The 15,344-nt window shown below is 39.7% G+C and overlaps 1 protein-coding gene across 3 annotated transcripts; it reads right to left on the bottom strand.

Moving 5' to 3' along the window:
• Positions 1-89: 89 nt before the first annotated feature.
• LOC109479791 (SPRY domain-containing SOCS box protein 4-like) lies at positions 90-14,558 on the bottom strand. Of its 3 annotated transcripts, none has more exons than XM_019781804.1 (3): positions 14,408-14,558; positions 4,156-5,011; positions 90-2,359 (listed from the first exon to the last, which is right to left on the bottom strand). In XM_019781804.1, exons 2-3 carry the CDS (start codon positions 4,856-4,858, stop codon positions 2,232-2,234), a joined length of 831 nt encoding a protein of 276 aa, XP_019637363.1. In that variant the 5' UTR covers positions 4,859-5,011; positions 14,408-14,558; the 3' UTR covers positions 90-2,231. The 3 variants fall into 3 exon arrangements, with proteins under 3 accessions (XP_019637363.1, XP_019637360.1, XP_019637362.1); XM_019781801.1 differs by lacking the exon at positions 14,408-14,558 and adding an exon at positions 8,560-8,607; XM_019781803.1 differs by lacking the exon at positions 14,408-14,558 and adding an exon at positions 7,279-7,413.
• Between the last annotated feature and the right edge of the window lie 786 nt (positions 14,559-15,344).

Genomic DNA, 15,344 nt, shown 5'->3' with positions numbered 1-15,344 from the left:
CTCAGTTTGCCTCTGACTCTTTATACAATGTTCAATAGATGGCCCTGACCTAGTACAGACTAAGCTCATGAAACACACAGACAAGGAAGTATGATAAAAGTGACATTTTTTATTCAGCACTACTGGCCATGACTCAATAATACAATTGTGATGACGGCACTATAAACTACATTAGACTACACCAACCAATCAAGGAACGGATTCCAAACATTCTAACTGCATCTGTGATTAAGAATATAGTGAACTTTCATTCTATGTACACAGGCACAGCTGCAGTTAAATGTAGAAATTACAACAATGCGCAGCGCTTCGGTATAATCCACATACAAGCAGACGAAATGAAATTTGTACATTTGCAGCCTATAAGGGTCTATATCTCTGTTATGTTAAGGCTGTCATGTGGAAAACATCATTTTCCTCTACCTAAAACCTACAAGGAGCTGTTTGTCAAGGAGACAAGGGGCTGGAGAAAAACACAATCACAGCAGACTGGTACAGCTGTGGATTTTGTGAGGTGAAACTGTCTTCCATAACATCAGCTATTTTTGGCAAGACAACCACTGGTGGTGTGAGTAAAAGCATGGCTTTGTGTGGCTTCAGGTACACAACAGTCCATAATATTTTCTCCCCACAAATACTAGTAATACAAATGGGGCAAAACCTTCAGCATGGATTGGACGGGAGAGTTTTGGTCAACGAATAAGGTAAGCTGTCAGCCAGACAGGGCACTCAACATACATGTACACAAGTGACATTGCAAGTTGTTTCTAAGTCATCACCAGCAGGACAACGTTCACTAGTGCCAACATTTTGCTAAAAACATCATCTATGTGCTGCTAGTCAATTTAACTGTACATTAACTATGCCCCTGTAATACTAATAGGCCTATACATGCATCAGATGTATTGATGGCAGTATAAACCAGTAGGGAGATGGTTAATGAACACTTTTCATCCTAACTACTCATGGAATTAAAATACATCGAGTGCCTGTTTTAAACCATGCCCAAAACTTGATCTCCGTTGATAGTTGAGTTAACACTGCTTGTGACTGGTTCAAGGTAATTTCTTTCTCTATGGTGCAGCTTCAACTAAGTTGAACATAGACAAGATTTACAGGGAAGCAGGCTGCGCTACGATAAATTTTCTCTAAAACATCAGCAATATCTGTATTAACAGTACAATCATGCCTTCCTGCTTCAAAAGCAATTGCTACAACGTTACGCAGATTTAAAACAGGTTGCATCAAAAGCACTGGTTCAAATTATCATCCTTGTATATTGCCATACTTTCTTTGGACGTCTTTTTATAAGGTGAAAAATAACAATACAATGCTTTGTCCATTTCTGAAGTGGTATCATACACAACTTCACTTATCTACACAGCTCTAATTCCTAAAATGAGCTATAACTTAATTTAAAATATGACTTCATTAGATACATTTTTCATTCTAAGAAGGAAGACAGAACTAAGTAAAATCTTCAAATAATGTTTTCAGCTATTACAACAATATCATTGACTTTCTTGGACCAACTGTCTTTGGGTTGCGCAGAGTCTTAATGCAGATACCAACATGGTACAGACGATTTAACGCAAGAAATAGAAATGACCATAACATATTTTACTGGTGGATCTGATCATCAGCGTTACTGTAAGAACTGAGGCCTCTTCTAGGTGAGGCAAGATCAATCCTCTGCAAGTTCTCTTCTTAAATCTCGTACAGATCTCCAGAAGTGAATGTTCCCTCTCCAGTTTTAAGATGTATTTTTAATACTTTCGAGCTCACATACATGTCACAATAAGACCTAGCTATACTTGTGGACATGTCTTGTAACAGAATTAAAAATATACTATAATGTCTCATAAGAAACAAATCATGACTCTGAAAATAAAATAAAATTTAGAATGCTTACAATTAAATCAACCTGTACCAAGCATGTAGTCTTCCGAGGAATTAACGTTTTATAAGGTTGAGTTCATTAAACCATCTTCTGCTTGTAACAATTATACTGCTTCTTAAGCAATAGGTTGGCATATATTAGATCAGACATAACATTTCCTTATTATTCTTGCATTGCATTTTCTCTACCACTCCTATATTGTTATGTTATGATCTCAAAAATACTTGCTTCCTTCAAAGTGCCCGTCAACCGGAGAAATAGGGGTGGTAGAGAGAAATGCGTGTTGACCTCGTTACACGTCCTCTGGCATCAGCGAAGAGCTACGCAGCTGCTATTGGTACAGCAGGTAGTTCTTGAGAGCCTGAGGGAGAGGGAGTTTGGGCACATCCTTCAGGCGGTCTTTCCCCAGCGACAGACGGATGGTTCGCCTGCACAGGTCCATCAACGGCAGGGGTTCCGCTGTAGAGCAACACAGAACGCAAGTTCATCAGTCAATACAGTCACAATGTAGACATTACAATTTACACATCCAGACATAATCCTTTCTAGTCATTTCTTCTAATAATTTCAATATTATAATAACTACACGTATAATGACTTCTGATAAATTTTCCTCTTAGTCATCTATATACTATATGCATGAAATTTTTTACAGCAACAAAGAACAGTAGGATGAAATATTTGTTTTAGGTTTCTTATATAAATATCCTGTATTTCTGTTCATTATCCATTTATGGTGACAGCTGCAAGATCAACATGACTGTCTCCTGAGGCTCTCATCACACAGGCTTCAGTTCCACTGTCATGCTATACCTCTGACCTTGGCCAAGCACGTACCATTCTTTCACTTCAATAAAAAGAAATTCAGGCTGCCTGGCATATATAGCCATTGCTTTATGTGTACACTGTCATATAATATTTTGAACTTGCAGATTGAATTCACTTGAAGCTTTCATCAGTTTGACCAACATGAATTGAGTGTAAATAGCTGAAACTGCTTCACCTGCTCCAGACATTTTAACCCTGTGCATTTTCAGTGAAATACATACTACAAATGAACCTTGATTCGAAACAATTCACTTCTTTGTAATTTTGCCATAGTGTCTACTTTCAATTGAAAGAATCCATACTAGTACATGCAAGAAGAGATAGCTCAGAGCCCACATAGGGCATCGCATCTGATAATACACTGACTCTGTGCATGTAATTAGATGAACCCCTACAGCTACATGAAGACACCACCTGCCACTGCAGCTGTCTACCTTCCATCCAGAACACGCTCCACAGCTTGGATGTTGGCCCACCTACTTTATGTTTGAATCTGGAGTTTTAGAAATATATCTACAACCTTCCCATTACTGTTTTATATGGTTTTCATCATAGTGTACGTTAGATTTGTTCTATTGTGCAAACACTTGTGACTGAATCCTAAATGCCTTAATTAAGTAAAACAAAGGATAGGTCAAATAACCAACAGTTATGTCAGAGTTTCACAGCTACTTCCATATGAAGAATTTTGTTACAACAATGACTACAAAGTAGGACAGTTTTGTTTCAAGTCCAGATGACCTGTAGATGACATGCTTGGCCTTTGTTGCCCTGTCCACTATTTTCCCAGCTGCCCCTCAGCTGTGCCCCTCCCTCCACCCTGTCACACCACCAGCCATGTCAATTTTTCATCATCTAAGTAATCCCACAGATATTACAGTCAAGTCTATCATTATGCATAACCACCAGCACGTGTGAGGGTTTCACTACATAACACATTGAAGAGAGTCCCTCGTTTCCCATGGGACAGAACCAAATCTCTCACCATTTGTCTAATCCATGCTGTAGATGCGCATACTACATCTTGTTACCCCATGACTTATGAGCAGGGTGTGACAAAAACATGAAGCCATGTGGACCTTTCTCTATATGTACTACTGTACAGTTTAGGATGTTGCCATGGCTTTCACATGTTAACTCAACAATAGTAGGAACTTTTCTGACACAATGTTTAGTTCTAATACTGCAACATGGTAGGGTTCACTGTACTTGCATGTGTGCAACTACAGTGAACATAAACATCTCAAAGAAACGAGAAGAAGCCGAACCCCTGTATTAGATAGATTAGTAATTTTAGATCTGTTTGTACTACAAACATGTATATTACCAATTTCATCTGTTGACCTGTACTTAGCCCGATAGGGCATGAATGTACAATAAAGGTTATTATTATTATTATTAATATTAATATTAAAAAATATACTTACGATCCAAGCCTCCAATGTACTTGGTGGTGATCTCACAATGTCCCCACACTGCGCTGACAATTGGGTACAACTTCTTCCCCTTCAGTCCACGGAAGGCAATGCCCAAGAACTGTCCGTCCACTACAAAACTGATTGTGCCCTCATCCATGTCTAAAACTACAAGGAACTTGTCTGGTACCACGAAGTTCTCGTCTGCTTTCAATGTCCTAGGGTACGTGATTCCGGGGTTGTTTTTACTATCGTGGTAGAGCTTGTTCCTTCCCAAGTCCCAGCCCCACGACTCTGCGTTGCTTCCCACCAGAGACTGGTACCCTACCGAATGCAAGGCGGCGTGCTCTGTCGCTACGCCTACCACCGCATGCGTCCCCCGCTGTCTCGTGCTCCAGTGAATCTCCCATACATGAAGTCCTCTTGTGTACCCAACTTTGCCACGAATGCAGTCCGTACTCTGAGCAACCGGGTGTCTGTGGAAGGTGAGTTTGTCGTCTTCCTTCACAAAAATGTTCAGAGACCGATCTTCGTTGTTCCACGCGTGTTTGACCTGTGTTTCCCTGTCTGCTTGAGGCATATCAAGGAGCATATCTAGTCGGCTAGGTTTCTGCATGTCGGGGTGTAACAAGTCCCTGTCTGAGTTCAGCGCCTTCAGCGAAGGCTCCCGTCCTGGCCCTGCCGTCTTCACCCCCCCAGACACCTTCTGTCCCATGGCCCGCACTTGTCTGTTCGCGCTGGAAATCCTGGAAACCTGTCGGCGGGTCTGCTCCCGCAGTTGGCGTATCCGGGACCTCAGGCAGTTGCACTCCCGCAGGCTGCGGAGGCGTGTGTTATGGGCAACTGCTGCACCACTGCTTCTTGTTTGCTGCACAGGGAAAACAGGAAAAAATGCATGTGTTACACAATGTATCACAGAAAGCAAAACTGCATCAACAGTACATTTGGAAGGCAGCTGTTCTTTACTATGGGGAAAAAGGAAGCTAACATTGTCCAGAAAAACAAGAACTTTTGAGTTTCTTTGATCTTTGTTGATTCAGGACTTCCAGACATAAATCTGCATCTTCCATTTCACCTGTGTATTGTACAAAAATAATCAACTTGCAGTGGGGTCCATCCCGAGGGAAATTGGTCAGTGTCCCACACACAAAGGGAAAGAGAGCCAGGGACACATGTCAAAGATATGACCTGCTGGCAGAGTCTTTGTTCTGATGTCAATTGTGTTGGACCAGCTGGACCAAAACTACCTGAAAATTGCTATTTGTTCTGAACAAAAATGCAATAAATTTTACAAAGAATCAGCACATGGAATACAAATGATATCTTTATTGCCACGCATAGCTGTATTTGCCACTCTTGATACCTCCTCTAACATTTCTAAGTAAACCTCTGTCACCAACATTTTTACATATTACACAAGTGTATTGACAACACACGTGTATAAAGTAAGCAAAGAAAATACAGGCAAGTACTAAAAGCAACACATAGAGTGATGCCAATCAGTTCTTTCTCAGCCCAATTATTAGGAATAACAAATGTTTCAGTAGCTTCATTTCACAGGTAAATCAAAGCACTACCTATTTACCTTGGCATTGTAACTTACAACACAAGTTCGCATCATAAAAGGAAACTAAATGAGGCTCTCAACCGGAAATATAAACAAATTGTACGTCAATCTTGTGCAAATGATTAAAGAAACAACAAACAGCTACAAATGCAACAAATAAGCACATTACTGATCCTGCTTAACAATGTGTTTTCAGCATTTTCTACCAATGTATGTACTTAAAAATGTATTCTGGGAATAAAAATATGAAGCGTTAACAAAAACCATAATTTCTTCATCCAATTCTGTTGTGATAATTAAAAATCATTTTGTGATGAAGAATAACATCACAACTTCCATATATCAGTGTGGAACTTCCACATAACAGCCAGACAATTTGTGTAGTGATCCACACTCCTACAGCCTAAGGCATTGCATCATGTCATCAGTGAATCATTTGCCCCCCTCCCACACAGGCAAAAGCCTGACAAATAATCACGCTAAAATCAGCAATTTTCCCTGTCTTCTGCAAACTAAATGTTCACGTACATTTGTTACACCTTCAAAAATCCATACAGACCTTTTTCAATCAGCCTGCCTAACGGTAAATGGCTAATCTTGGTGTATTTACCCCCCTTATGTAAATTTTGGAGGGAAACGGGACGTCCCGGAAACTGTCTGCCCAGCACAAAACAGGACAACATCCGGACTCCTGGCCAAAAATTATCAGGCTAGAAAAAGCCAGACACTTCAGTCGTGACATACTACAATAGAAAAACCTTCCCTGTACGTAAGAATCTGCCTAAACCCTTGTTTGATCAAGGGATGTACGTGAACACAATTTGGCCAGAAACGTGACCTACTCTTCCCTCCAAAACTGGGGACAGACTGAAACTCCCTATCAGTGCCCCTGCTTATATGACGCATGTGTCTGACTGAGAAAATCTACCACCAGAATGCAAGGTGGGACGGATCTTTGGTAGATTTTGGGGCAGAAACACAGAAGAATGTGCTGTGACCTTTGTTTGGCAGGCAGTTTTGATTGCCAATGGCTGACTGGCTGGGTTTTCCCTCCAAAAATGGGGATGTGGCTGTGCCTCCCCAGTTCTGCTCTCACACCATTTTGACTGGGTCAAATGACACAGATTTTGAAACAGAAGTATTTGAAACCATTGATTCAACACATTTTGCTTAGATTTCACAAAATTTTGCTATCTAAGTAAGGAACCTTTTGTCAACTGTGGGAGGGGGGCATTTGGGGTGAAGGTAATTTTAAGCAGATCAAAATTTAGTCATCCCAAACCAACAGCCATGACTAGCAGCTGGCAATTGTGTGCCTTTCCACTAGAAAATCAATTTCAGAGATGACTAAATAATTTGCACACAATGCAACTCAAGGTCTGAATCATGGAAAGACAGTCCCCTATGCAAATAAAGGCCTTGGGAGAGAAGCTTTGACGTAAAAAAAGTGTATCTGGGGCTAGTACGTGACTTTTCCACATAAGCTAGCCTACGTAAATCTTACACCAAGGGCATCAGCAAAGATGTGGCTGGTACTGGGGAGGATCTACTGGAAAAGGAGTACTTACCACCATCCTAGACTTGTGAGAATATGGCCTGGATCACCACAAATGCACCTGAACACACCCTACTCCCACCAAGGACTGAGGCCATCTGGCACACCAGAGGGCAACAATGCCAGTTGGACAACAAAAAAGGGGCCCTGGTCAGGGTACAATGGGCCCCTCATGCAGATGAGGTCACATGATCTAATTGGAAGAGTCCATGTTGGGGGCGGGGGAGAAATGCCAAGGGACATGCATACAGCTATTGTTTGGAAGAGGTTGTAGAATGCTGGAATTAAATTGTTTTCAAACATAAGGATAGGACATCAAAGCAAAAAAAATGTTAAGACTTTCCTCGAAAGCTTCTATGGTGATTGTTGTGGAGTTTTAATAAAATAGCAGATATATCCTTTTCAAGTACTTTCCAAATGAAAAGCATCACTACTTCGGCATGTGTGAAAAAAAATTTGATGGAAGTCCTCCCCTTTGTACCTAATGGCCCTGTCCTTACAAGAAAGGCATTGTCCAGACAAAAGCCTGGGCAGGAGACTACTTTATTTAGACACACATGGACCACCCTCTGTCTATCCATGAATGAACTGTACAGCCCTTAGAGTTCACACCTCCACAACTCAGTGCCAAGTGATAATAGCAAGACAACATCAGTGCCAACAAATTACATGATTAATCCCAGTGTGAATGGACCGAGGTATGAAGTGGCCGGGCAGTTTAGATTGTCTAGGATTGACACCAGTTGTCTTTGCCTTTGTCAGTTGGTCATACCTCCTTTGTCCAATCACTGTTATTGTTGGGTGGGACTGTCTGATTGCCAAGAACAAGGCAAAAGTAACACATCGGCCCCCAATAACGCAGTCATAGTACACCAATAATTTTGTAGATCAAAGGGCATGGCAAGGTAAATGTCTTGATTGAGGAAATAACATTATGGAATCAAATCACAGTCAAAGACGGGTACGAAATCGCTGAGAGAATGAAAAAATGAAATGAAATATGGAGAATGAAAAAAAAAAGACCTGTCCAGACAAGAAAATTGATGACAACACAAGGATTTGTCTGAACAAGCTGGTTCAAGCTGTAACTTGTCAACTGCTAGAAAAGACAACTATTTAGGGGAGGGAGGAGGAACACTAAAAACTGTCTGTTTGCAAGACCAAGAAGTAGTCTCTACCAAGCTTCTAGAAACAAGAGGTAGAGCAATATAATAATACAACCCACTTATCTGCACAGGTCACTTGAAGGTACAAATGAAAGTGTCATCTTCTACTTTGCAAGAAACTTGCTTACCTGAACACAGAAGATGGTACAAAGTGCCGACATTGTAAAATCTACTGTTCCAGGTTTGAATCTCTCTCCTTCATAGCTTAGCTCTAATCACAAGCATTAATCAACGCATTAGAACAGTTGATTATTCAATCATTTCACAGCCTTCCTTCCCAATCCTCCATTAGTTAACAAGAAGGCATGAAACAAGTCAGGTGCTTCATAACAATTAGCAAGCAGTCCTCAAGGCTGTTAATGTGTGTGAATCACTAGCAAGTGTTAAAATACACATACACCTGGCATCTTCCTGCTACCAAAGTACACAATTTCATCAGGGAAAACAACCAAGACTTTCTTTTGGATATTACAGCCACCCGTCTGTTTCAAAATTTAAACAATCAAAGTTTATATAATAAATTGGACTGGAATATCATGTTAAACATCAACAGCTAAAACATTGAATCGATACACACCATTGTATGCACTATAATGTAGCCAGTTTTGAACATACTAATATCAAGCAATAACACATAATGCAGCATAGTAATATAACTGAAGCAACCACGTACAGACCAAAATCAGATGGTTTGCAGATGCATCAGGTGTGTAATAACAGGCTTTCAATCACAAGGTTTACTTAATTTTGGCAAGAAACAGGCTTATCACTGATATCAGATAGTATGGGATTATTTACATAACCTGTACTGTACAGTTTCTATGTACCCTGAGTCCCTGACATTCTTTCATGTATAAATAATCAACAGCATATCTGATTATGATTCTGCCAAGGCTTACATTAGATTTGGAATTGTTTGAATTCTGGATAATTGTGAATGTGAATGATGATTTATGAGTATTTTAAGTTTTTATGCTGGAGCTAAGAAGTACTCCCTATGTATATTTCGGCATTCAGGCACTATACATGTTTCTTTTACTTAATATTACAGTTTATTATAAGTTAGCTTACATATACGGAAATACATATAAAAAAGCACAGACACCCAGTAGCTGTCATAAATGAATACATGACCTGCCAGGAAATGAAAGATGGCCATGAGAGTAACCAAAAACAGGCTGTGACATGGTTATACAAACATCTAAAAATGAAGGTTAGTCTGATTAAGGACATGGACAATATATCATCTCCAGAATAACCTCACTTCGTGCATATCTTTTATCAATACCAGCACCTCACTGGAAGGACACACTGCTTCCAGCAGAGAAAGGAGCAAGGATAGAGCAACACATGACGTCAAACCAAGAAAACTAGATACACATTCATTTAGAGGACTAATCACATATGTACGATCATCATGACATGTTTATACAAGGATGAGACAAAGCTGGCAAGGTTAGGTAGGTATCGAAGCTGGTATGTTACGTCAAAGGGCGGTTATACCGGCTATACAGATACAGTACTGAATTTCTCATTTGTTTATTACACTTTTGTGACATGGACTTTGTATCTCCAATATGTTTTGCTTTATAACCAGACAGCAAACAGTTTATAGGTTACAGTGACACTGATATCCTTCTTGTGGTGCCTAGATCAAACAGACACTGTCACATTATCATCAATAAATGAGAACTAACCTGGGTAAAATAACCCCTAATTCACAGGATGGTTGTTGTGCCAAATGGTTCTCCAATAGTACTGATCAACTGACGAGCTTGTATCAGCAGTGTGGACTTTGTTTCCGTTGTTATATAAATCTTTAATAGGCTACTAGTATGCTGATCTTCCCACAGTTACAAATAGATTGAATTGGAGGCAGTGTAGGATCAACAACATTTATGTAAGTCCCTTTGTAAATAAATCAGGGTGTGGCAGGGGAGGACTGAAAACAAGTTGTTTTTTTACAACCTCTCTGCTAACTAATGCCATAATGAATATGAATTTTCTCCTAGCTACTACTTATTGGAAATTGCTTCCTTTGCAGGCTGAAGACAGATTCTATGACATACTGACAACATCATGACATGAGAGCACAACATCAGGACGAAGAACACAGAATGATAGAGCTGATGTGCCTCTTCTAGCACATTTATGAGCCACAAGAGAAAAACAACTTTCTGCATGTACTAGTAATCTATCAAACAAAGTTGCATGGAAAAACAAATGTCTGTCATAACTTCAAAGTCAATATGCAAAATTAGAAATCCAAGCATACACGACTATGTTTCTGAAGAGCCATATGCCATTTGGAGACATCAAACAAACTTGCCAGTGATAACATACAAATCTATATACCGGTACTCACTCAGTCACTGCAATATGCAAGTCATGTTTTGTCTACGCATCCTTCAATACACATCTGCGCACATCAAAGAAACTAAGCCTACTCTGTCTTATTATAATCTACGTCAGCAAACATTCTGATGGCTAAAACTAAGCCGGGCTGATGGAATTGACGTCATTCAGATGGATTCAGTGTCGAATGAAGGACAACTCAAAACCAGGAGATAGCATATGGAATTTCAATATCGTGTAACCCTACAGAATAAAAGTCCATAACAACCATGATAGATACTGACACAATGCACTGTGAGCCACCCTAACAGTAAAAGCAATCAACCCGATTATTATATATATGTATACACTGTCACATACATGTTGATTAATATCAATACAAGGTAGGCTGGCAGAACACAAGTGGGGATTCCGTGTACAGCAAGATCTCCTTTTGCAATAAAACATCTTGTAATGCTTCATATATCTTAATACTGTACCTGTTCAACAGAATTATGGTATAGGTCAAAATATCTCATATAGCTACAGCTACAAATCTAGTGGTACTTGATTTCCCCCGATGCCTTGCTTTTCATCATGAGTGTCCCTACAAGTAGAGTATCCAATGCCTTCTTGCCAGGGATAATGCAAAGCTGAGGATAGTTGGGGGCTGACCAATTCATTAAACAGCATGCCAAAAACTATTTCGATCTGTGATTACATACAAATCAATCACGGCTCGTTGCTATCTACTGCCTCGCCTTAAACACACACCACTAAAAGTCTGACAAAGAAAACCTGAAACAGTTTGCCATTTTTAGGTGACTATACCTAGATCTGTAATACCAATACAGAAATAGATGTTGGATAAATTCCACATGTCACCCACGTGTCCCACCCTGGTACGCCGAAGGCTTGTAGGTATGTGTGGTATCTGATACATCGTCATGACTCAACGGCACTGGGGTTGTATGACTCAAATATAAACTTGACAGTTAAACAGATACATTTTGAAGCAACCAAAGTCTATCCAAATGTTCAAAACATAGTTGCAGCAGCAGATTTTGAAGGTTTGTGCAAGCAATACTGGTAATAATATGTACAGAGGTAAAATGTAAATAATGTAAAATGTAAATTTGAAATAAATATCTTCATTAGAACACAATTTCTTTCTCTGGGTTGAATGAGTTCATTTCATACATTTTTGCATTTGATGATGTTGTCAATGTGACTGTTCACTGCAGATTACTAGATGTTTGTTATTGTTTTTGTTTCCTTGGCTTCAGGTCTGCACTTGTATCATCCTGTCCTAATAATTGCTACCAAGAGGTAATTAATTTTATTGGGTGGCTATTATTATTATCATTAACAATATCATTATTATTATTAACAATTTAACTCACAAGGATGGTACCAAAGCTGGCAAACTTTGAAGCTGGAATAAGGTAGGAACCTCCCTACCTGACCAACAGAACCCTTCTGTTGCTACAATTGTTGTTGAAAGTCCAGGAAGATAAGTGGTATGCCGTTGGGCACACGTCCGTTGGGCACACGTCCACTAATGGATTTTCTAAATAAAATCTCTCAAGTCCCAAGTCTCTGGAACTGCACCTAATAACCAGGGCACATGTACATGTATTTGTGCCAGAGTGAACATGGGTTGACTTACCCTCATTAAGCTTAGAGGACAGAGCTACTTCCTCCTTGTGATCTATAGAGAAGTTCTATTGCCCCAAGCATACTACTGATGGTAAGGTGACTGGCCTGGGTGCCAGACTGTTTCTAGGACCTACACAGATCAGTTTCTCTGCTCCAGGGACAACATGCCCCCAAGTAAACTATACCACAGCCACCCTCATCAGTTAGGCACTGATTGCTGGACCTACTTGTGTGTTATGGGTCAGGCTGTCAATGACCCAACCCTCAAAAGGAAAACACTTGCCAGCAAGCAAGCCAACACTGTCTCCTATTTTAAAGTCAATCAACAATTTTATGAGATGTCAAAAATGTTATGTATCATTCAGTTCACTTGTCAGTGAATGTGAATATGATGAACAATGCATTTGAACATAGGGTCATACTTTACCTAAGTAAGGGGCACTACATTTCCTTAGGCTATCCACGTGACATATAGGTCATGAAATACCAGCCTCACAGGTTATCCCTAATCACTTTGTGACATACACAGGTAGTCACCGCAGTGCACATACACACAAACTTGCTTTCACAGTTAATAGTACGTACACACATGCTAGTATAAAAAATTAGCCTACATGTCTTTGCAGTATGATACTATGAATACGTTGTAATTTCACTACAGATTTCAGTCCCAAAATTGTTATGATATAAGTATATCTTGAATGTTAGCTAGAATGAAATGAACAATGCTATGTCACTGCATGGAGTTCAAACAAATATCCCATAGTGGAATAAAGTTTACCTGAACAACTGTCTTTCCTTCCTCTTGTCATGCAGTCACCACATAGCAGCTAACTTAGATTCAATAGACACAAGGTTAATTATTGTTCCTAGAAAAATAAACCATATCAATATCTTGAAGAGCTTCATTTTTGTCATTTTGCCAGAAAACTACAGTATTTTTTCGACCACTGGTAACGGTACCAGTCCTTGGAAGTTGACCTAAGTTCTTAAAATGAATAATAACAAAATAGCACTGGTTCATACACCACAATAGCCATATGCCCATATCTCTTATACATACTCAGTAACATGTGAAGAGCTCAGGTTGCAAGTTGTAACTTGAACTACGTATCTTCTTGGAAGTTACAGTCAATAAATATTATAGTCTGGAAATCCTCACGATGTGGAAGAGCTGTAACTCCCTCGGCTGAATGTGTCATCCATACTAACGTTGTACTTATTGTACAGTCATAAACTGGTGTGGCATGTGCAATTAAAATTAACCATGCTGACAATGTAGAGTAGAACAATGCATCATTGTCTTTAGATGGGTGGGCATTTACTACTAACCAACACAAAGAACACAGTATATGTCAATCATGGCATTGTGCCACAGTTCCATTTTAAGTATACACATCAACATTTCTTTTCGAAATTATCAATAGTCTTAAGGTTGGAGATGTTTTAAGATTCCAAAGATGCTAAAATTTTTACCAGTTCTACCCCAACTGATACAAAATATGAATGAAATGGCTTTAATTCTCGAGTCGAAGAGCAACATTATATTTTGGACAACTCGTGGTATTATAGCCTACCACGTGTTTTTGACGTCCATTTTTTTCTCTTAACTTTCCAACTGACGTGACAACAACTATTCAGCCTTCGGTATACTCAGAAATTTGCTAGTACGTGTATCATATTCGGAATGAAAATATTATAACGTTACTGGAGTTGGAAGTGACACGAAGACAGAATTTTCCACCACACAATCTTGCACACGTATCCGTTATAAGCTATGTGACTCTACCGAGTAAAAAAATTGCCCTGCAACGTTGTATAATGAGTGGTTTTCTTCGTAAAATGATACACATCCGCGTAAACGTTTCCCTGATTTGGGAAAAGAGATTCAACTCGGGAGGGCCGTCTACAGCACATCCGCATCTTCCGCAACGCAAAACAACTGGAAAATGAAGAGAAATTCCGACAGAAATTCAGCCTTACCTTCCTCTTAGACAAGTTATGAATGTCTTGAAGGTGTCAGGGCTGGTCTTTTAACAGTTAGTCAAGTTCAGCGCACACGCTGGAGCTGGAAACTCCGACCATCCCTGTCCGAGTCTTGCTGAATCTCAACCAGTATGGCGAACTCTTATCTATATCACCGGGGGCAAACCGCTACTCAATGTCAGATGTTTCAAAATATCGAAATATTGATACAACTGTCCCAATTGAAGCACTGACTCAGATACCATACAGAGTTAATGTATGACTAACTGACTTCAGATGTGTTGGAAAGTTGTGATTGAGAACAATTTTTGTGTTCAGCGAATCTTTCAGCATCAATCGACAGTAAGAATGCACTGTCCCTAACCTTTGAGTCACGTGATGTCATATTTTTAAGAAGGCAAAATACTAAAAGTGTGCAGTTTAGACGCACATGTCAGGACTCATCTGCTTAAAACAACCAATAAGATGTCAAAGAATGTGAATTTCTTGCCATTATAGACACTTTAGTGAATTTTGTTATTTTGATGACGTCAAACAAAGATGACCTTTCACCCTCTTTTCCCAAGATGGCTGCCCAGACAGACGCGAAGAAGACGATGCCCAAGTACATCAAGTTCCTCTTCGGAGGGCTTGCGGGGTAAGTACTTACTTACAAGCCCATAAATCTTTAAAAGAAGTATTGCCCATCTATTTGTACTAGTGCAATGCTATGCTAAGCTTGAAAACGCACGCATAATTGGGTTAGAATGTGTCCTTGTCAGCCGGCGTTTTGCAATTCTTTGTTCTGTCGCAAGGCTTAGGACTGGGGTTTTCAATATAGCAGTCTAGATCATCGCAGTTTTGTGACGTTTGCCGGAATGTGTGCTTTGATTTTACATTCTCCTGTTGCTGCACCGAGTCGCTAGGTTTTAAACTCTATAGTTACAAAAGGATG

Source organism: Branchiostoma belcheri, unplaced genomic scaffold (genome assembly GCF_001625305.1).
Source record: "Branchiostoma belcheri isolate BF01 breed outbred unplaced genomic scaffold, Haploidv18h27 scaffold5, whole genome shotgun sequence".
NCBI classification, from domain to species: Eukaryota; Metazoa; Chordata; class Leptocardii; order Amphioxiformes; family Branchiostomatidae; genus Branchiostoma; species Branchiostoma belcheri.
The sequence above is the reverse complement of the archived record's forward strand: the minus strand, read 5'-3'. Positions and strand labels throughout refer to the sequence as shown.